This window comes from Coturnix japonica, chromosome 4 (genome assembly GCF_001577835.2).
Source record: "Coturnix japonica isolate 7356 chromosome 4, Coturnix japonica 2.1, whole genome shotgun sequence".
Lineage (NCBI taxonomy): Eukaryota > Metazoa > Chordata > Aves > Galliformes > Phasianidae > Coturnix > Coturnix japonica.
The window spans coordinates 48,062,512-48,086,184 of NC_029519.1; the positions used below are offsets into that span (position 1 = coordinate 48,062,512).

The 23,673-nt window shown below is 38.3% G+C and overlaps 1 protein-coding gene and 1 long non-coding RNA gene across 2 annotated transcripts; one reads left to right on the forward strand and one right to left on the reverse strand.

Moving 5' to 3' along the window:
• Nucleotides 1-329: 329 nt before the first annotated feature.
• LOC116653422 lies at nucleotides 330-23,565 on the reverse strand. The gene is made up of 3 exons (XR_004307234.1): nucleotides 22,506-23,565; nucleotides 1,513-1,676; nucleotides 330-1,420 (listed from the first exon to the last, which is right to left on the reverse strand). It is a non-coding gene; the product is annotated as an uncharacterized LOC116653422 (long non-coding RNA).
• LOC107313531 lies at nucleotides 18,675-21,584 on the forward strand. The gene is made up of 4 exons (XM_015861847.1): nucleotides 18,675-18,878; nucleotides 18,986-19,024; nucleotides 20,609-20,746; nucleotides 21,166-21,584. Exons 1-4 carry the CDS (start codon nucleotides 18,735-18,737, stop codon nucleotides 21,274-21,276), a joined length of 432 nt encoding a protein of 143 aa, XP_015717333.1. The 5' UTR covers nucleotides 18,675-18,734; the 3' UTR covers nucleotides 21,277-21,584.
• Nucleotides 23,566-23,673: the final 108 nt, after the last annotated feature.

The window sequence follows — 23,673 nt, forward strand, 5'->3', positions numbered from 1 at the left end:
GAACTCCTGTAACAAAGCAAGACAATGTGCACCAGAGCAGAGCAGACTACTGGTTTCTGGTGTGGGCATTTGACAGGAAAGTGAATGCAGGAGCTGAGTCCCACCCCTGCTCTGCTTTATTTGACTTTTACATTTGGACATGCTCCACCAACATCCCAGAGGAGGTACTTACTTAAAAGGCTACTGACAGATGTGGATCATCCTCTTTTTTTTTTTTTCCCTTTAAATGAAAATAGTTGAAATTTGCAACTTCATTTCAGTGTGACACAGGGGAAAAAAAAAAAAAGGTCAAAATTGAAAAAAATGACATTTCTGTGAGATGGGAAAATATTTTTCAGCTTGTTCTACCTGATTCTCATAGGTTTTCTCTCAGGGTTGAGACAATGCTCTGGCAAATTTCCCAGTCTGATGCATGCACCTTATTTACCCTTTAAGCAAAATCCAGTGGGCGGCATAATGACGAATGTCAGATGAAGAACAGCAGAGTTATACTGTGCGAACAGTAAATCCCATTGTGGAATAAAGGAAACTGTAGACTGAAAAGTCAATAGGAGAACCAAAATGGATAATAATCTCATTAAAACTTCTCCCTCTACAAAAGTTTCCATATGAATATCAATCAATCAATAACCCATTTCACAATCAAAAGCACCTAAGGTGTTTTCCCAGCCTCCACATATGTCCTTATTTTCCACCAAGATGAAGCACCAACACAACTAACTCACTTCAGTGAAACTGCTCAGCATCAAGTCAGGTATCAGCAGCCACATGATGTTGGATAGTTCATGCCCAGTTTTTGAGTTAAAGATGATGATTTGTGTTTTGAAATATATCTTAAACTACTTTGAACTTCAGACAAGTAAGCAGCTCCAAAAATATGTATTTCGTAATTTTAATCTAATCTATGATTAAAATCCTGGTTCTTTCTATTGTTCTGTATCAATGTTGCTGACGTATAAAAATTCATTCAAACATATGACCTACATAACACCACATAGCTCACATATGTGCAACATAAATGTGCTTCAATCCTATCAGTCCTAGAGATGTACGATTAAACAACTTACATTAATGTGCCACATTTCACTTCTCATAGACATGCTCTTTTATTGCCTATTCAACAGGCAATACTGAATAATTAGAGAGCATCTAATTAGAAAGCAAAGGTGTTGGAATCAATGTTCTTTGGAGGTCTCTTCCAACCCCTTCAATCCTGTGATCTCAAAGAGCTAGGACAACAACATTAAATAAACAGGAAAAATAAAATCAACTTCATATAGTGAGAAAAAAACTTGGTGAAGTTGGCAGTATTTTACTCACTGTGTAGTTAGTGTCATTTCCTAAACAGCATTTTTCTTATGAGCACTGTCACCAGTGGAAAAGGATTATAAAAGATCAGGAGCATGGTAAGCTTCTGTCACTGAAAACACAAGGAACCGAGCCAAATGAGAACTGCAGGTGCTCCGTGCCACACAGGGATCACAGAGATTAAACTCTGCACATAACACATACCCATATTTAGCAGACAGATGAGGATGCACCAGCAGGTGGTGCCCCAGAACAGGTACCATACGAAACCTCTTCAGGTTTGTTAAGCTCCACGCAAGGACTCAACCTCAGCAAAATTGGCTTCCTCTGCAGAAGCTTCTGCAAGGTGCTCTTACCAGCTGTTGTCCCTGAAAATCAGGAGGCGATCATTTCAGTTTCCATAATTATCACTTTCCAAAATACCCATTCCCTTAATGAAAAAAAAAAAAACCCCAAACTTTTATTTAAAAACTTAATCACAGGAAAAACTTACAAAGAGCAAAAACCTTTTACAAGAAGTCCTTCAGAGAATATGACTAATGTACTTGTACTTATAAAATATTATAAAACATTGAGTCAAAGCCTACTCATTTTCTGATTATTTCATTTGTTGTTTTCTCTTTACAAACTTTCAATCATTTTCTGGATGGAAAAAAATGTAAGAGTAGTTTCTGCATACAAGTGAAAGTCCTTTCACTTCTACTTAGAATTCAGGATTCTCAAAAGCGCTGTGGTGTGAGAGGCCCCACACATCCCTTTTGCCTACAGCAGCAAAAGAAATGCTTTTCAGCACACTGCGTGGTACAACTGTTGCACTCCCAAATCCAGTGAGCTTGATCTTGTTTTTCTTTCTGCATTCCAGATTCCCACGTCTGCTGCCATGCTGTTCCAATTTTGTTCACTTAATATTAATTGGTCTTTTCCTCTAGTTTAAAACTTAGTATGTAGGAATTTCCCTGTGTATTAAGGAATTTAAACAACTTCCTCCTTGTAGAAGCATATTTGCTTCCATACAAAAGGTAAAACAGCATGACCAATATGGCAATACACTTGAGCTCAGAGACTACTGCCATGTGACTGATTTTGCTGCTAGCATTTCAGAAGCTCTTTTCACCTGTCTTTCAAATTCCACAGGAGAAAAAAAAACCACACACCACTTAATCTTGTTTGTAAAATGCATTATGATTCACAGTCAACACTGCTCTTCAAATGTTATTATTACAGAACATCAAGAATAAGAAGCAATAAGAATCTACCGGTATAACATAAGCATATAATGTTAATGTTTAAGTACGGAGCAATAAACACACTTCCTTTAAAAAAGAATTTGGTTTTTTTTGGCACAATGCTACAGCATTAGTGAGCCAGTTGACTTTTCCCCTCACCATCATCCATTTGGTTGCCTCACAGAAAAGATAACTCTTTTCATTTCTGTATTTCCCAGCTTTAATATTAAACTAGACCATCTGTGTTATTTGAAGTTCCGTAAGTGAAAGAATAATCTCTGGATAGAGGTGGGTGCAAATTTTAACACGTCTACACCTTCAATAATATTAATGAAGCCTTTGCTAACATTTGCATTGAGTATTTACACTTCCTGCTTAACACCGGAAATTTGTCTCCCCCAGAATTTGGTTTCACTCTTTTTTTTCCCCCTTAGGCATTTAAATGGAATCTTCTGACATTTTTGTTTAGCCACACACTGAAGTATTTGGAGGCACAGTAATAAAAATCATAGAACATACTTTAGCTCATAAAACATTCCTCCAGTTTTTCTGAATGTGGAGTCTGAACATTCAGATTTTCACAGATTTCAGCCTTCATTATAATTCAAGCAGTAACTGAAGAATTAAGTCTCAAAGACAAACTCAACAAAGGGATTTTCCCTTTCTTTCCCTAGGCAGTAACCACACGTACAATAGATGCTAGCAATTACACACTCCCTGTGTTCTACAGTTCCAACTCTCAGTAAATCACTGGATTTGAAGAAAAGAAACAAAACCAAAGACAACCCAGGCACTTACTTTGCAAGGAAGATTCACAGGTTTCCTTGCTAGGACTAGGATCTGACTTGCAGATTGTTGGGTTTTTTCTCCCCTCTTCCTAATCTACAACTACACAGAATCTCCCACATAACAAATCAAGAAAAAGAGTAAATTCAATAGCTATTAGTGAGCTCGTGAACTATTTATTACCACACAAGAAACAAAGAAACCGCCAGTAAGAATTTACATGGAAAAAAAAGGCAGTGTTAAGAAAAATCATAATAATAGAAAGCATACCAGAAGTAACGTAATTAACAGAAGAACTAGGCTGGGGAGGTAGCTGTAATGCCTTTGTGGATATTCTGGATATTCTAGCATATCTGGACAAGCTCCTGCTATGCCAGTCTGAAAAAGGCTGCCAAGGAGCTGAAGATACATACATACATCTGGCTGAAACGGCACAGTTACAAGCAACAACAGCATGAGAGAAACTTACAGCACTCCCAGCACAGTGTTATTTTCCATATATACGTAAAATCATGCAAATATTCCCAGTAGACAAACAATAGTCTCACACTCCAGACAGTGCTGCTCTGGAAGAGGTTTGGTAGCCAGGCTAGAAAGCCCACCTTCTTCTCTCTACCTTCAGTGCAAGCTGTAAGATGCAAACAGGATAATCAACCACATTCTAGACATGGTTTACAACCCAAGGGGTAAAGGTAATGGAGTCATAGAATCATAGAATCACCCAGGTTGGAAAAGACCTCAAAGATCATCAAGTTCAACCACAGCCTAACCATAGTACCCTAACTCTAACAACCCTCTGCTAAATCATATCTCTGAGCACCACATCCAAACAGCTCTTAAACACATCCAGGGACGGCGACTCAACCACCTCCCTGGGGAGCCTATTCCACTCCTTAACTACCTTTTCTGTAAGGAAGTGTTTCCTAACGTCCAACCTTACCCTGGCGCAACTTGAGGCCATTTCCCCTCGTCCAGTCACTTGTCACTAGTGAGAAGAGACCTGCCCCACTCTCACCTTTCAGGTACTGGAAGAGGGCGATAAGGTCTCCCCTCAGCCTCCTTTTCCCCAGACTAAACAGCTCCAGCTCCTCCAGCCTCTCCTCATAGGGCTGATTTTCCAGGCCCTTCACAAACCTCGTTGCCCTTCTCTGGACCTGCTCCAGTACCTCCATGTTTTTCCTGTGCTGAGGGGCCCAAAACTGAACACAGTACTCTAGGTGAGGCCTCACCAATGCCAAGTACAGGGGCAGGATGACTTCCCTAGTTCTACTCACCATACTATTCTTGATACAAGCCAGGATGCCATTGGCCTTCTTGGCTTCCTGGGTACATTGCTGGCTCATATTCAGCCAACTGTCCATCAGCACACCAAGGTCCAAAGTACTAAGATTTCCTTGGGAACAAAGGCAGACTTCACCTGTAGCAGTAGATTTTTCATAATTACTTACTACTATTGTTAAATACAAAGTGTGTTATTTTATCACCAATTCCAATGGGGAGAAAAAAAAAAATTAGAATCAAAATTAAGATATTTTTATAAGATAATTATAGGGTTATACATCAGAATGAAGCAAAACACCAATGCAAAGTACTTATTTGTTCCTATGAGATCAGGATTAAGACTGGATTATTCAGAAGGAGACATAAAGTTCCCACAAAACATCTTGGTGAAATTTCATTTTCATTTACTCATGAGGAAGATTAAAGAAGGGCTCAGCAACTTCCCCAGGTAACAGGGAAGGCAATGTCATTGCAAGAATGACAACATGGGAGTTTCTAAACCACATCCCCACTTAAAGTCACAGTTCACCTTACCAGGCAATCCTACAAAAACCTGTCAGGAACGGACAGAAGGGAAGAAATTACTATATAGACATGCAGGAGAAGAAGTGTTAGACTGCATGCCTAACTGAACAGGCATGAGAGGAAAAAAAAACCCTGAATTACCACAAGCAGGGATATACTATACACTACAGGGGGAAACCCCTGTGTTCTATATATGAATTGCTCTTGTTAGCAATGAAGATATGACCTAAACCACAAAGGGTATTCTGCATTCATTCTGACAAACTTTTTAATTAAAAAGGTAAAAAACAAGGGGTCACACTGGTTATTTGTCTTGCACTGTATCTCAATTTCAGACTTGGTACATTAGATTTGTGAGGTACTTGCAGGTCTGTTTTTAGCATGAAAAGACAATACAGTACTTGAAATAAGCATTCTGAACAAAACAATATTTTAGACAGTTTTCTTAATGCTTAACTCAAGCAAGAAAGAAAAGCAACAAACTGAACAATAAAACAAACCACAACATCCTTCAGTGCACTAGAGCAACCTTCATTACTTGAATCAGAAGCCCCTGGTCCTTCCCTCATTCACTTTTTTTCTCATCTCACATTTGGTTGTGAAGCCACAAGAACCACCCTACCTCAAAAAAGTCCTTGAACGCAAGGTCCTCACTGTGGTCCCTACATGCCACTGTTATTTAAGTTGTAAAGTATAAGCAACACGAAGGAGAGTATCTTAACAATTATTATTATTGTTATTTTAAATAGTGCTCAGGAATGTAGCTGCAGGGAAAACCCAGTCTCTACATGTTATGGTGCTTACTATGAATCAAGTGTTGATTATATCTAAGGAAAATGTAGCCTCTGAGATGAAACAAACCTGAGTCCACTGTCGTCTTAAAATATCTCACTTGAGTACTGCACACCATCTAAATCTACGCATTACAAGCCTGAAGACATTTCCCCTTGTTCTATCATCACAGACCCTGCTGAAGAGTCTGTTCCCTTCTTTCCATTAACTCCTCTTTAGATATTAAAAGGCCACTATGAGGTCACCTCAGAGGCTGAACAGCTCCACCTCTTTCAGCCTGACAAGACAGATGGAGATACACAACAGTGGTTTATTCCACAAGAAAATGCATGAAATTTTAAGTACTGAAATATTCAAGGAATCTCCTCCTGAAATTTAATCCAAATTTTCTTATAAATGCTACTTCTACATTACTATTATCTCATATGGCATCAGCTTCAATTTACCAAAATAATAGGTTTTCTCCATGAGTCTTAGCAGCACAGTTGAAATTTCAGTTTAAGAAGTGGAAAGACAGTAGACTTGTGATAAATTCTGAAATGTTGAAGCCTCAACTGATATTTACAAAGAAGTGCTATTTTTTGATTGGGAAACTTGCAAAACAAACCAACCAATTACCATGATCTATGATTCTATTGAGCCCCTTCCAACTCAGAATAGTCTACAATTCTATCTGGGCAATTCCAGTTCAGGACCTTCTATGATTCTATGCTCTTCTGCACACATGTCACAGCATTTCAAAAAGCACACGGTGAGATCATACAGCTCTCTATTACACAGTACTTTCTACAGAAGTTAAGTTGCATTTGATAAGTGATCTATCTTCCATAGGAAGCAGAATCTCAATTGCTCTAACATGAAGGTCACTTTTAACGTTTTGGCAGCTACAGAAGTAAGAAATTTGGTGTACGATTTACAAAAATGGAAGAAAAGAGGTGCAGTGTTAGGACAACTCATAGAAGTCAACAGTTCTTTTTCATATCTCCACAGAGATAATATTAAAAAGATTGAAAAAAAACAACCCTTTGAAGAACTACGTATAGCAAAAAATACTATATAGATTTGTCATTGAAATAATAGCAAACATCTTCCAAGAGTCAGTGACAGCATTACGCTTTCCCTTCCTATAGCCTCAGCCTTAGACAAAAGCACTGAATAGACAAATATGGTACCAGCTTCACACACTCTGCACCTGTGTAATTATCCTACCTGAAATCCTGAAGTGTCTGAAGAAGTGCATCCTACTTCTATTTACAGTATTAATATTTTGCATCAGATCACAGTCTTGTGCTTTACCATTTTCTACAGGTGAATGGTATATTTACACTATCAGATCACGTTTTTTCCCCCACTCTACCCTCCTATCCCAGGTTCACATCTGCTGCAATGCCACCTTTCAGGAAGCATCATCCTAACATCCAGATGGTAAATGTCAAGTCTTCTCCATCAGGATATCAGCTCATCCCATTGGGAAATCCATGATAAGTTGATTACAGTTTAGCAAGCTCTAATCATCTTCACACTTGTTGCAATAACAGGTAATCTTTGTAGTTAAAAACAGAACTGATCAAACATTCACTGTTCCTCACTTGATTTCATGGATGCCAGGCTATAATGGGTGTTGTACACAACTGACACTTTACAGCAAATCTAAAAGTCATTTTTCTTACGAGTCTTAAAACTCAACAGGTACAAAATGACATGTTCAAGGGTCTCTCTGCTCCTACTCAGAACGCTTACTTGGGTCTGAATGGGGTGAGAGAGCACAATGCTTACTCTCTCAAGTATTTGGTTGCGGAATATATGACTGAAGTTGCTATGATGCATTTGACACCAACAAATCACTGTCAATCTTTCCCTCAGCGAGATATGGAAAGTAAAAAGTACAGTAATTTGAATAATGTGGGAAGACCAATACCCAACCAAATTTCTCCATCTCTTTTGATTCCATTGCCAAATTTGTCAAGAAGAAATTCCAGAAAGCAAGTGAGAACTCCGCACTAAAATGTTACCCTTACCTTCTGCAGTGCAATCCTCTGACTTTTGTATTTAGTTATTGAAGAGAGGAATCCTTCAGAGTAAGTCAAGATTGTTGCAAAACCTGTGTGCAATTTCAACTCTTTGTGGTTAATACGTTTCTCATATTCTATCAAGATTACAAAAATAAAGTGAGACTAGAATAAAGCCTAATCAGATCACTGTGGTCCTTTCAGAAACCTCTAATGACACGTTCAAAGTTTCAGTTTCCTGAAATTTTTATTACTGATCTGCAAACATAAATGTTCATATACGGACGTCCTGAACTTATGAAGAAAGTGATTTTGCAGTATTTGGATATCGTAGCCTGCTTTGATCAGATTCCTTCTGTTGCTTTCAACGGTGCGGCTTTTCCTGTGGAAGTCTGGTCAGTCTGGTCAGTCTTTCTGCTACTACGCTGTTCAGTCTTGACTCTCCAAAAACTGCTTCCAGAGCCACAGAAACGTAAAGACATCCTTCTCAAAGTCCAGCAAACTTAGAGGTGACACAATTACCATTCAAACCCTACCAAACACAGATTTTCTAGGGATTACATAAGAGTACTTCCTATGTAATAAAAGAGCACAATCTCTCCTCTAGGGTTTATAAGGTTAATAAAATGGATTTGGATTTCACTTGTCATGCCTGAATATTATTTTAACATAAAAAAAAGCAAAGTGATAGTGCATACATTTAAACAGTAAGCGTGCTCTGGGACTGAACTTTTCTTGTCTCTCATGCCATTTTGTCAAGCAAGTACTCTCTACTTGTTTGAAATTTCATATTCCCAATCTCCAAAATGTCCTAGTTTGCCAGAGAAGTGCTCTTCCCCTTCCAACACAAGTCCTGAAAAAAAAAAACAACTTGCTTTTACCAAGATCCACTCAGGGCATCTCATGATGTTCTTTATGCATTAAAGAATTAGAGTATAGCTTCTGATTTCGGCATTCAGACCAAGTGATAGCTGGGAGCTGACATGGTAGCTATACTAATCAACCAGATCACAACCTAGCTAGAATGCGCAGCATCTCCTTTCCAGCCCACGCAACTGCATTTCCTTTCTGAGAAAACCAAGGTACAGGAGGAAAAGTGACGCACATAAAGGTCTTGCACGGTATAAGGTCATGATGTGGCTAGGGCACACATGCACATCTAGAGGCATGCATTCTTTTAAAGTTACCACTGGACTTAATATGTGATGTGTAATCTCTGTATAACTTTCTACTGAGGTATTTGATGGTCATTTTTTTTTTTTAACATAATTACTACTTTCCCCAGAAGTAGCTGCAAAACATATCCTAGATGCTGCTGTCCTGCATTGGTGAATCACTTGGTAGTAGTCATCTTTATGTCCTCGTAGCTACACAGGGCACGTCCTAGCCTTCTGCTCCAGCTCAGTGCCAAAGCTCTCCCATTTGTTTATGCAAAGGTTGCAAATAACACTACACAGAGCTAACTAACCCAACTACTTCACATCAGTCTCTGCTCTAGATTTTAGACATGAAAATCTTATTTCAACCCCACAAATGTCTGCTCCTGCTCTGATGCTTTGCTGCACTTTATTAGTACTCACTAAGAGCGACACAGATCCCTTTCACTATCCCTGTTCTTAGCAAAAGGCTTCCTCAGCCCAGTTAACAAGGGAAGCTGGGTCACAGAGAAGCTGCAAAAGAGCTAAGCTGTGAACAAAGGAAGAAAAAAAAGATTACTCTTAACCTCAGAGTACATTGGAAATCATACTAAAAAAGCAGAAGTAACAGTAAATAACTTTGTCAGACCTTTTAAAAGTCTTAAGATAGAATAAGACTTTACCCTACATCAAAAAGGCATCCAAGGAAGAAGAATCAAAAGAATGTAAGAGCATAATCACCTCTACAGCTAGAAATGAAAGTGCTGAAATAAGGTTACAAACAGAAATTATGATGGCTTGGTAAAATCCCATGCCTGCAACATACTTGTTCCTTTGGATTGCTAAATACCAAGTAAAGTTCTGCTAAGTGGGGCTGCACAGGAGGAACTAACAGAAGTGACACCTCAAATTCAGCCTTCTCTTTCTCATGCCTATGTTGTCATGACTGCCCCCTCATTATAAAAAATGAAGAGATCAGTTCCAAAGCTGCAATATTTATTCTTCAATACAATATATATAAAATATATTTTTCTTTTTTGCGGCTACATTATTTAAAAGAATCTGATTTTAAAATGACACTAACACACAAAGGCAAGGTAAGATAAAGTGAAATGAGAAGAGCAGACATTGTCTGCTTCAGATCTGGACTCCAGAAATCCAAGGTTAGCATAAAGTGTTTTGCACACTACACAGTGCAGGACTGTGTAACAGATACAACATAACTGCAAATAAAAAATTCAATGCCATTTAAAGCTTACAAAGAAGATTTGAATTTGAAAACGATGACGAAGACATTTTCTGATTCGCACTAACTATTCTGTAAGTAAAGATATGCAAAATTTATGACAGATTGAATTCAATATGCCTTCAATATCTGCCCAGAATTTCACACAGACAGGTACAGGTGAACAAAAATCTGATGAAAGGACTCTGTCTAAAAGCATGTCCACTTCCATCAGCCTATCTAATAGAAAACTCCATCTCCCATCCTTTCTTTGCCAAAATGATCACAGCTAGAAAATAATGATATCTTATGTTTGATTTATCAAGATCTGAGGTTACTTTTTTCAACTCTCAGCATGAGCATGATACAAGCAGTCCCATGACATTGAGAATGACTTAACAAAGGCAATTTAATATTAGTTAATTCAATGGAATCTTAATGAGGAAGGTATAATTTGCATCATATCAGAAATGCAGTGTGGTGGTTTGGAGAAGTACTCCAGAATGCAAGTCATACAAAGAACAGCTATGAAAAATTAGCTCCTGCCAGCTTTCCAAAAACAGCTGAGTGAAATTTCAGCTTCCATATCATCTCATTGTAAAGAGATGTTCATATTGAAAAGCTCATCAGTATGCTTATAAAACAACAAAACAAACATTAACCATTATGGCACAAGTAGAATGTCTCAGAAATAACTCCTGAACATATACTGCTTCATATTGCAGTTATAAGTGTCAAGTGTTAATAGTGTTACCTGAGAAAGTCTCAGCACTAACATTTTTACTCATTATTGAGACCCTGAGTTTTTTGCTCTGATCGTTGTCCTGATGGCTTTATAGCAAATCAACTGATTTGGTGATTTTTCTATAAAGAAACAAAACCCCCGTGACACCATTGATTTTAAGAAATCATTTACTGAATTACTGTGCCTCAACAGGATCGTGTGTGGGGGAAAAAAAAAATTGCATAAAAACAGTGGTCCAGATAGAGGAAAAAAGTAATAGTAACAAACCACTGCAGATGCATGACATCCTGCAAACTACAGCATTTGTTTTAGGACAAAAGCTAGCTTCACTGCATCTATTAGTAATGAATGAATTTTCAACATGAGTGGAAGGGAAAGAACCAGGAATATTCCTTAGCTCTGAATCAGCCACTGAAACTCACTGTTGATTTTCCTAATAACATTTTTTTTCCTCTTGTTTTTACGTTCAAATTCAAGTCATGTGGGGCAGGTAGTATGGAAATGTGCCTTAAATATTCCTTAAAACTTCTCCTCTGAAGACTGAAACAAGTTGCAAATTTCATTTCTTTTTCAAAGTTGCTAAGTGGATTTATCAATGAGATTAAAGAACTACCACGTATACTCACATGCTGTGTTTGCGACAAAATGGACATATGAGCAAGGCAGAATTTTAAACACCGTCTGTGCTAAATAAAACTGGATCCACAGCCTCCTCATTTGATCAGCCTCCTTGTTTCCCTGATCTGTGCATCATTAACAGCAGGGAAAATTGCAGAACAGCTTAGGTTGGAAGGGACCTTAAAGCCCACCCAGTTCCACCCATACGCCATAGGCAGGGTTGCCACCTACCAGATCTGGGTGGGCAGGGCCCCATTCAACCTGGTCTTGAATGCCTCCAGGGATGGGATGGGATGTGTGAATTTTTCTTAGGAAGTCTTGAACTCTGTTAGGGGCTTAAGACACATTTGATATTGATTACTGCTTCATCAGTTTGATCCTCTGATTAATTAATTTCTAACCCACTGGCAGAAGAAGACAACACCGGCCAGCACTTCTTTGAGACGCTGGATAGAAAAAGCCTAAAGAGATGAATCTCTTCCTCAGCAAATACCATAATATTTGGTATACCGCAAAGCATTCAAAAAAAAAACCAACAAAACACCACCAAAACAAGCAAACAAAAAAAGGAGGAAGAAACATGGCACATACAGAGCACTCTGGGCTCACACATCTTATGGTTTAGAAGTAAAGCAGAACCAAGTAACCATGTAGTTCCAAACGTCTGAGCATTCTCTCGCACTCAGGTGTACCTGCCCAGTCCTAAGAACTTCAGAAGACACTCATAATCAATTGCTTCTCACTCCATAAGAGGACAGAACCATGCTATTTTCAGCGGTGCGCAGTGACAGAACAGGAGGCAAAAAGACATGAACTGGAACATCACCTAAATATCAGGCAGTATTTCTTGTACTGTGCTGGTGACGGAGCACTGGCACAGGCTGCCCAAGTAAGAAGTGACCTTCCCCAACCCACACAGAAATCAAGTATTGTACCAATGAGCTACCTACTGTGTTTGCCAAATTCCAGTTTCTTTGCAGCCACAATAAATAATCTCCTTGTTTCAAGTCCACCAAGGTTATTTTATTGGTTGCCAAACAGCTTATGTGTCAGCAGTGTTTACTCCTGAAGTTACATAGTACATACAACATCACCTTGGAATTTAAGAGTTGGTTTACATCACAACAAGTAATTTTATAATAACTTCAGAAAAGAATCTCCACAAAGAGACAGTTTGTGATGTTCTCACTCCGTAGGTCCTTCTTATCACACTGCACCAATAATAGTTAACACAAAGTGACACCATTCAACAACAGTGCTCCGATCTGATTTCCTTTCCTCGTAACACCTCACATTTGGCTTTCCTTCGTCTCAAATAAAGAACTAATATGTGTCCAGAACACACAACCCAGCTGGAAATTGCAAAGAACAAGAACCTGAAGGAGCTACTCAGTTTTTCATCCATCTTGAAAAAAAAAAAATCAGCGAGCCAAATTCACAGAACTGTCTGATCAACAGTGCATTCATATTAGTCTCTGTAGATTTTCAGTTAAAAAGAAGTGTGAAACAAAACTAGTAGAGGTTAACACTTGTATTGTTTTGTGGGTGTACTGGGAACACTTTCAGAAGGTTTGGGGTACATTCGACTAAAAGGAAATTGGTGACTTAAGTTTTGTTTGTGGCGGTGTTGACTGCGAAGACTGTTCTTACAGAAATCCATGTGGCTCCAAGAGGAAAAAACAAACAGGACAGATTTTATTTTTCCTGCCACTCTCCTTATTGCAGTGCCCTAACTGCATTATATTTACCATGGCCAACAATTAAATGAGAAAAGTCAAGAATGGGCAATATTTACCCTGTTGCCTGGCTTCTTAGACATTTTGCATTCTTGTTCTAAAAAAGTTCTGCAGCAAATCCAACACCTACAAGTACCCCTGCCACACGCATATTTTTGCACACTGACAAGAAGACCTGCTGATATAAAGATCTACTGGACATGCTGCATACAAGGAAAACACACCAGATCATTAGAAAGAAGCATCAACTGTTAATGTATAAAGGCCAAAAGAAGAGCATACATGCTTCCCCAGAAACCACATGACAAGAGATCTCTACAACAGAGACCAAGACTTCCAGAGGCTTGATAAACGGTATTGTGTGTCAGGGTACCTGCCAGAAGGTTAGGAAAAAGTAGCACAGTAAAGTCTTCTCTTGAAGTTGTCTAAGACCAAGCCACAATCCCTGGAGGCATTCAATAAACATTTAGATATGAAAATAAGAGAGATGATTTAGCAGGGAAATATTGGCGGTAGGAGGATGGTTGGACTATATGATCTTGGAGGTCTTTTCCAACCTTGGTGATTCTATGACTCTACCCCCCTACAAGGACAAGCCGAGAGCTGGGGCTATTCAGCCTGGAGAAGAAAAGTCCTCAGGGAGATATGATAGTGGCTTTTCAGTATCTAAAGGGAGGCTATAATAACAAAAGGGACAGTGCATTCAGCAGGGGCTGCTGTGGCACAGAACAGTATGAGATAGTTTCCAACCAAAAGAGGAGAGATTTAAATTGAACAAAGGAAGAAGATTTTTATGGTAAGGGTGGTGAGGCACTGGCACAGGATGCCCAGATATGTGGTGGATGACCCATTCCCTGGAAACATTGAAGGTCAGGCTGGATGGGGCTCTGAGCAACCTCATCTAGCTGAAGGTGCCCCGCTTATTGCAGGAAAGTTGGATTGGATAGCTTTTAACAGCTCTTTCCCATTCAAACAATTATATGATTCTATGATGATTCCATGATCTCACAACCCCTACAGATAACCATCTAAATTATCACCTTAGATAACCACATAATTCCTGTGCAGAAACAATCCTTTTAAGTATTTTTTCCACTGTGAGTCCAGAATTCCTCTGCCTGCAACCCCTGATTGTTCCTCCTGTCTTTTTGTTGCATGTCCCCAAGAAGAGCCCTGATCAATTCTCCCTTTAATTTCCTTTTAGAGACTGAGAGGATGACTTCCTGTTCAATCTCAGAAACTTCAATGCCCTCAAACACTCCCATTATATCATGGGTTCTTAACCATCACTGTAGTATCTCTGAGACAATAGACTCTGTTCAGAATATCAGTGCCTCTTCTGTTCTGGAAGCACAGAACAAATGTCTTGAGATGCAGCCACAGGAGAACAGTGTGGAGCATGGAACAGCCACTTCCCTTGATTTCCTAAGTAAGCTCTTCAGTGCAGTCCAGTATGCCATTAATCTTCATCACAGAATGGCTGAGGTTGGAAGTGATTTCTGGAGGCCATCTGGTTCAACTATACTGCTCAAGTAGTGTCACCCAGAGCCAGCCACCTGACGGCTTTCAAGCATCTCTGAGAAGGGAAACCCTACACAGCAACTCTAGACACAATACAGACACAGTGCTGACTTGTTCAGCTTTTCTACAAGAACTTCTGGCTTGCTTATGGCAAAGCAGCTCCCCAGCCAGCCAGTCCCAAGCCAGTGTTGTTGCATGACGTTATTCTATTCCAGGTGCAAGACTCAACATCTATTCAGCTTCACGTATTTCCTATCAGCTCAGGGATTGTGGTGACTCTAGCTCTTCATCTTTTGTTCTGGTTGTTGCTCTTGCTTTTTCCTAGTCATCGGAGGTCCTCAATCATCATCACCTTTGTCTGCATTTCACATGCCAATAGAAATGGACGATCAGAACATACTGGAAAGGTTGGTTTATAACTATTAGAACTGTTCCTGGTCTATCCTGATGTTGATTTTTCTAATGAAAAATGACTTCAAAACAGGTTTTTAAGAAACATTCCTGCTTGCCAATTATTTTTAGATCTGTTGAATTTGTAAAGCCAAAAGCCTTTTTGTTGTTGTTACAACTGACATTTCTTGCAGGAAACATTATTTCACTTTTTTTCTTGAAGAATTATTCCCTTTGGGTGTTTTTCTGTGCACCTGATACAGTGTGGGTACTTGCCCTAATCAGGAAGAATATTAATCTAGCTAAAACCACTGTTCTAATCCAATATGGCAACTTCTGACTTCCTATTTCACTCTTTGCTTCATTTGTCCCTGTTCTACAAGCCATCCGAAGGATCCTTTCCTTCATCCTCTATGTCCCAGTGAAGATGTTATCACATGCACTAGTGAATAAAAAAAACTGTAATCCTACTAGAAACAAGAAATACAAGAAAATCATTTCATGGTTCCTCCTGTCTTTTCTTTCCTTTCCTTATAAACACAGCCAGCAAATCTCTCCTGTATTTAACGTATTCTGGAATCCCTTGTATTCATCTGAGAATTGCTCTACTCCTAGTACCTACTAAAACTATGCCGCAACAAGGGCAGATTATAGGTCATGAAGCTCTACCTTAGCTTGATTGAGGAGAAAAACTGACAATAGGCTGTAGAAGGACCCTTTTTGAGGGTTTAAGATCTAACAAAGAACTACCACCAATCAATTCTTTATTCAAACCTTTACTTCAACACGTTCACAAGTTTCCCTAACAAACCAACTAATAAGGGCATCCTTCTAGTGATTATTGCTTAGAACTATGAGATCAGTAAACACCAATTGAATTTCAACTACTCAAAATTATTTTAAAAGGGCCAAGAAAACATTTAAGGAGTTAAGTCAATGACAGACTGTGATCACAAGCTGATAGTTAACACCTCTGCAAGAGATACAAACTTCACTGTGGTTCCTATGACTCTCATCGATACTAATCTTGTGAAAGCATGCTACTGAAGTAGGAGTTTGAAAAACTCCTGCACACGAACTAAATTCTACCAAACATGTTGTACACGATGACTCCAACTGAATGCCACTTTGTTCTGGTGATGGAGAAAGGAGGCAAGCACCTTGATGAACAAAATGTCTAATACCTCAATGAAACCAAAACTTCACTCCAAAATTCACCTGTCATCAAGTTTGTAAGGAAAAAAGAAGCAAAAAAAAGAAGAAAAAAAAGCAAGCTTTCAGTTTAGAGATACCCAAAAGAATAAGAGCCAGAAGTGAGAAGTATCAGATCCTATGTTAAAACTTTTCCAGACTTTGAAGGCATGCATAATGCATACCAGAGGTTTAGTCAGTGAAATCTTTATTTCATTTACTTGAATTCCCAGAAGAAAAAGCAAGCTCTTCTTCTTTGTATTATACACAAGTACTACAAAAGTATAAAAAAATCCACAACAAGAAAAGATTTAAACATTCTTCTCTCTAGATCCACAAATATTGCAGAGCAACTTCTAATCAATGCTAAAAACTACTTCAGAGATGCTTCAGATTCAGAATTCCAAATTCACTGCTTCCAAGTGCATTTCCAGGGACTACTTTACAAACAGGTGAGAAGCCTCCATAATATTACAGAACAGCTAAGACCAAGCAACACTGAAAGTAGTGAGCAGGAATTCCAATTCCATTATCAATAAAAAGGTCTTCTTTGTGCTCAGCATTGAAGCATTTCTTAACGCCTTGTACAAAGTATGTTAAACCAAAAACCTAAAATCCTTGAATAAAATGACCAAACTGTACAAGCACTCTTAGAGAAAAAACTCACAACCTACTGCTCAGCAGCTCACCTCTGCAGCCATAGCTCTTGTCTGAAATTAACTACTATCAGGAATAAATAGGCAAGATAAAAGATGCAGTGCCAAGAAAGGTTGCAGACTTCACCTCTAGTATGCACTGCAAGCTACAATAGCTACTAAGACTTCTGTATGACATGTTAAATGTTTGCACTTATTTCAAAGCTAGGAAATGAAAACTCAGTTATCCAGGTACTGGGATGACACCGTTGATTAACACCAGTTTTATGGTTCTCAGACAGTTACACAGGCACTAGGAAAAACAATTACAGCAATGGACTAACCCTAACCCAAGCAAAAGCATAATCCGAGGTTGGACAGAACTGTTCTCCCAGTCCCCACCCCCGTATATTATATAGTCAGAACCTACAAAATAGATTTCCACATCTAGTTTCCACACACAGTAATGGATGAAGAGGCAGTCACCTGCCCAGACTTCCTCATTCTGAATGCTACAACATGTAGACCCACAACAGTGTGCATAACCTGAATGTATTCCATGTGGCTTAAGCAGATAAACGCAATGAGCCTAAAAAATGTTTTTGGCATGGAGATTTCTGGGCAGCAGGGGGAGTATGCGGCTCAGAACTACACGCAAAGTGAAGAAAACTGTGATTTTTGAACACTGCTCACAGCATTCCCAAGATAGCAATGAACAGAAGTTTGAACCAGGAAAGAAAAACAGGCAAATTTATTAAGCAAGAGTCCAAGGTCAAACGAGTGCTGACTCTCAACTTGCACACCACAAAATGCAAGTGGTTTGGCTATCAGTATGAAAATCTGTAAATATTTTCAAGTTGGAGAGAAGAGAAAGGTACACACAAGGAAAAATGAATGGCATTGTGACCTACTGTAACAGAAAATTTGGTTAAACATCCCAAAACAAAGAATCCTGACGGATTTCTTTTTTCATAGACATTTTAAAGTTGATCATAGAAAAGACTGACCTACGTGCCTAAGCTGCTTGTAACTTGTCTTTGCAAACGATGACAGGTAAAACCACCTTCAGACAGGAAGCCAACTTTCTTCCTGTTGTTTAAACAACAATTAGTAAAGTGAGAGTATGTCTGTCTCCTGTGCTTAAATGATGCCACAGGATTTGTAGAAGGACAAACACATTCCAGTAGACACAGTGGTTAACATACACATCTTTAGAACATTTTGTATGTCAGTAGCACACTGTACAGCACATTCTATGGGGGAGTGGGACGGCCCAAGAGGGAAAAAGTGTTTCATGCAAAAAGCACACAGAGACAGTGAATGCCAAAAGTGAGTGTGGGCTTCTCTTACACCAGTGAATGTAGGTAAAATCCCTCTCGCAGTAAAAAAATTCCAAAGTGTCATCGGGGAGGAAAAACAAAAGTAATGATTCTTGCCATACAGGTAAAGCATATGAAAAAATGTGTAATAAAACCCTTCTTTACATGACGCCCCCATCTTTTTCCCCCCAGAAAGAAGAGTATAAATACTAAGCAGTATAATGACAACTTATCACCTTGCATTGCACACCACAATTTGAATACTAGCATACAGATAACCAGGACACTGACATGATGTGCAAAGTACTGATCTTCGCCTGCATTTCAGTAGCAATGCTTATGACTACAGCTTATGGAGCAACTCTACCGCCAAAAGAACAGGATATTCTTCCAACATTAATTTCGGATTTAGAATTACTGGAAAAGAGCAAGAATGTAAGTGGACGTTTTTCTCATATTAGCCTTTTCTGCTAATGTTTTCTACTTACTTTTTCTATGCGTTTTGTCCTCAAAAATTAACTTTTTCTCCCTCTTCTCTACAGAAGATTCATCTCGAGCTCTACACACCAAGTGAGACCCAGGTGAGCTTTAGCTTTCTGTTTTCAGAAGGACTTCTAAGATATGGCTACTTTTAAATGATGCACTATTGATTTAGATCAAAACAATTCACTTCTCAGAAGGGACATTATAGAAAGCAGATTTGAGATGTTTGAATTCAGTGTGAAGGAATGGTTTCCTAAACAACACTTCAGACTTTGATTCATATTCTTAAACATTCACAAGATAATGAATGATATTACTTTCTTGGTCTGTGCAATACAAAAACATGAAACCAATCCTCTGTATTCATTTTGCTTACTACACAGTTCAATTCATAAAAAAAGCTCTATGAATCAATTATATGTTGTATGAAATTTACAGGAGGCAATACTGTTATATCAACACTCATATAAGAATGATTCAGAGAATGAAGAAAGAGTTAGAAACTTTTTAAATACAGCAATATCCATGGGAAAATGCCCATTTTCTATCAAAACCAGATGCAGAGACACTAGTTGGTTCTGTTTAACAAGCTACAAATCTCCCATATCTTATCAGTAATGAAAATTATGCTCTAACTAGCTCTTTACAGAAGTAAAACTTAACCAACTCATCCTAGATGCATTTAGCTATACATTCATATTTTATGGTGTTTAGTAAATATGTAAGACTTAGTTCCGTGCCAACACCATCACTGTGGTTCCTTTTTCTTCTTCTAAAATACTGCATATCTGAGTCCATGAGCATTCTAAATACAGCCTTATCACAGTCTGCTTACCACTGACCAGCTGCTTTGAGCCTCCAATTAAGTTTTTAATCCAGCAGTATTCTCACTTAACAGAAATTTTGTTTGAGTAAAGATTTAAAACCAGATTCTGCAACCACTTCCTTATCTGAGTCATTTTTCTTCTATGCTGGCAAGATCAAGATATAACTACCTCAGAGCTCCAGTGCTCAAGTATAGATGTGTAAGGCTCATTTAATAGCATGTTATCACCAACTGCCTGAAAGAGCTTGTAAGAGTGATGAGTAAAGTGATGTGCCCACACTCAAGGTCAGGTAGGATGCGGCCCCGGGCAGCATGATCTAGCTAATGGCAGTCCTGCCAAGGGTGAAGAGTTGGAATGAGAGTCTATAAGGACCCTTCCAACCCAATTCTATGATTCTATGACATTCAGCTGCAAGACCAGATATAAGCAGTACATAAAGGAATCAAAGTGCATTAATTGAAGATTGCCACTGTAAAATAGAGGCTTTACTAGTAACCCTTTTCTTAAGTCAGGATTTCCACACAACAACTGGAAATAAGGCTCTGTTTAAGAGCAAATACAGCAGATTCATGTTCCCAAGAGATATTCCATCATTTAAAATGTCCTGAAAAGATCGTCTACATTTCAAAAGCTACAAGAAACTAACACAGAACTAAGGCCACGAGTAGAACGTTATAATGTGACTTGGAGGGAAAAAAAATGAACCATACATTGTATAAAGGGAAACAATTTCTTCCTCATACAAGGAAAAAAAAAAGAATGCACAATTAAGAAAAAAATATTCAATTTTTTTTCGAAAAACATTTTATATAAATACAATATATATGTGTGTGTTGACTTTGATTGCTGTATTAGGAGTGCATCCATCAAACTCTGCAGTGTTACCAGAAAGAAATCATTACTCTGAGAAAAGAAATTGAAGATGAGCCTGAAATTGAAAACAAAGTTCGAACTGCTCTTCAACATATCGAAAATAATCTCGATACTCTTATGGTAGGTAATCTTTATGGTCAATTAGTTAAAAACAAACCTGTTTCCACAATAATGAAATAGAACATCAGAACACGTCTTCTTGTTTGTTTGTTTTGCCTTAAGGCCTTTGTGTTATGGCTGCTCAAAAACATAAGAGTTTTGTACCAAAATATTGTAATGCCAAACTACTTCACAACTGCTTGCATGAAAACCCAAAACTTTACAACAGTTTTGAGCCAAACTAATTATACAAGTCAACGTTTTAAGAAGTATGAGATCTGTTTTCTTTGCTATATGACATAAGTCACCTTACACTGTTCTTAGAAGGGTAACAATTATTTACGTAAGCAGTAGTTCAGAAAATTGTGCCATAAATTCATGACTCTAAAACTATCTGTCAAGAGAGCTATCGCTGATTAACAAAATTTACTGTACTGCAGGAGCAGACTCCCATAGGAGGCGAATGCAAGATCTGTGAAGCTAACGACAAGAAAAGTTTTCCTGACTTTCACCAAAAACTCACCGACTTCCTGAGATCTATGCACAAATAAGCAACTAATAACTTTATTTTTTTTACTGCTATGTTATTTATTTAATTATTTAATTACAAATAATTTATATATTTTATCCCGTGGCTAACTAATCCTGCTGTCCATTCTGGGACCACCGTATGCTCTTAGTCTGGGTGATAAGACGTCTGTTCTAAGATCATATTTGATCCTTTCTGTAAGCCCTACGGGCTCAAAATGTATGTTGGAAAGCTGATTGATTCTCACTTTGTCAGTAAAGCGACAAGCATTTACTGAAAGAATTCTGAAAAGTCACTTCTGGATGACATTTAATAAATTTCAGTAACATACGAAAATCACGTTTAGAGTCTTCTTTTTTAAATGATACCATCTTTCACTGGTGATTCATAAACCTGCTTTAAAAATATATGTAATTAAAAAGCCAACAACATTTACCAGGATACAAGTCTACAGGCGCTATACTCAAAACGAGACGCAGCTAATCTAGGACATCCCAGCTATTGAAAATTGATATAAAATACCAGATTGTGCTGGCACACAGCAGAAGGTATATCATGGAAAAACAAACACAAGATTGCCAAACTACTTGCCCCTCCAAAGAATACCCAAAAGAATTCCAAACTACCAAACTTATTCATGACTCGTTCTACTTAGCTACACAGCCTCACATACTTTGTGCAGGACTATTTTTCTCCATGCTGCAAGCAAAATACGTGGTTCTCAAAAATCTCCAAACTCAACTAAAACTATTAAGCACTTGCAATCATAAATATAGAAGTAACTTAGGTACCAGCATAAAAAAAACACTTACATAGCCAATTCTTTCCAGCAATGAGTGACATAATATTGCTAATTAATGTTTAAATCCAAGCAGACACATACTGCGTTAAGTACTCACAAAAATCTTTCTGTGGAACCTCAGAAATGTGCTTCAAATGAAGATGGAGTCAGTCATGTGACATTGTAAGATTTATGCAGAAGGAAACAAGTAAGAAGAGCATCTTTTACAACCCAAAAAACCACCACTAAATGCTAGCAATGCAAATTGCAATTGATGAAAGTACGCCGTACAACAGTTATCATCTTATCATTTAGTCTTTGATGTGTTTTGCTTGTGGGTGTGGTATGGAGTATTTCAAGTCATACTTAAAAACAGATTAACAATGGAAAACACGGCAGTTTTCTTGAATGCTGCAAAGAGAAAATAAGCACTAATGATAGCTTTCTGCCAAAACTGAGACAATACTTACAGCGTTGGTATCTGTGTTGCTCTACTTCTCTTCCCACAATGAAGTGCTTTGCCCCCACCCACGATGACTCTGAAAAGTAAAATGCTGTCAATCACCTCAGCCACAAAGAGATCAGCCCCACCCTCTTCTCAATCAGTTGCTTTCCAAGCGACAGCCTGTAGCAACAGTAAGAGCTAAATACAACGAGATTAGAAAGCAGAAAATAACTGTTATAAATTGTTCTCTTTTGTCAGTATTTACAGAATGCTACATTTCTGTCACACCCTCCTTCTCATGGGATAAATTCTTAAAAGCAGCAATAAAAAAATCTCCTTTAAAACAAAGTGGAACAATAATAAGCATTGAGCCCATAAGACAGCATCAAATTGAGACTAGTCTTAAAAGAATCTGGGAGTGCATGATCTGAACTGTGCTGACTGACCACTGAGTACTTCCAGTTGCAGATAAACTTCAGTGTGCAGAACCTTGATAGACCACCTGAGTTTAAGTGACCACAGCAATTAATCCAAATATGGCTGAGACAGCTAGCAGTGATATTAACCAGCACAGCCAAATCCAGAGAACACCTGCTGCACTCTCCATTATGTCCAAAAAAACTTAGTGTGGGAAGCAGGGAGGTAGGGGAAGCTTGCCTGAAACCTGAGTGTTAGGAAGAGAAGTTACAGTTCAATAGCAAATAACACAAGTATATGCTTTTGTTGTTTGCTTTGTCGGCACAAACTGCTTTGGAGTCAGGTTGTAGTTAAAAGAGATGCAGGTTGCTTACAGTCAGTCCTGGAAAATGGTGGCTTGGTAATTCTGGAGTTAGTTCTGGGGACTGTAACATCACTTTAGTACAGTAGCCATGCTCTGCTGTGGATTTCCCAAACTACATTTTCTGTCTGGCCCAAACCCTATCTAGAATTTCAAAGTTCAAGTTACCTTTTCAGAGAAGTATCTGCTTCACTACAAAGACTGCTGAAGCTGGTTAAGGCAGCCATAGGAGAAAAGCTGCCTTTGTTGTCGCTGCTTGTACTCACAGGGCCTTTCAGATTCTTACTTCTATTTTGATATTTCAAGATTGCACGTTTCCTAAAATGTATATAATATATATAAATAGCAAATATATTATTGAGCCTCATATAAAATACTTAATGTACATAACTCATTTTACTTTGTAACATTTTTT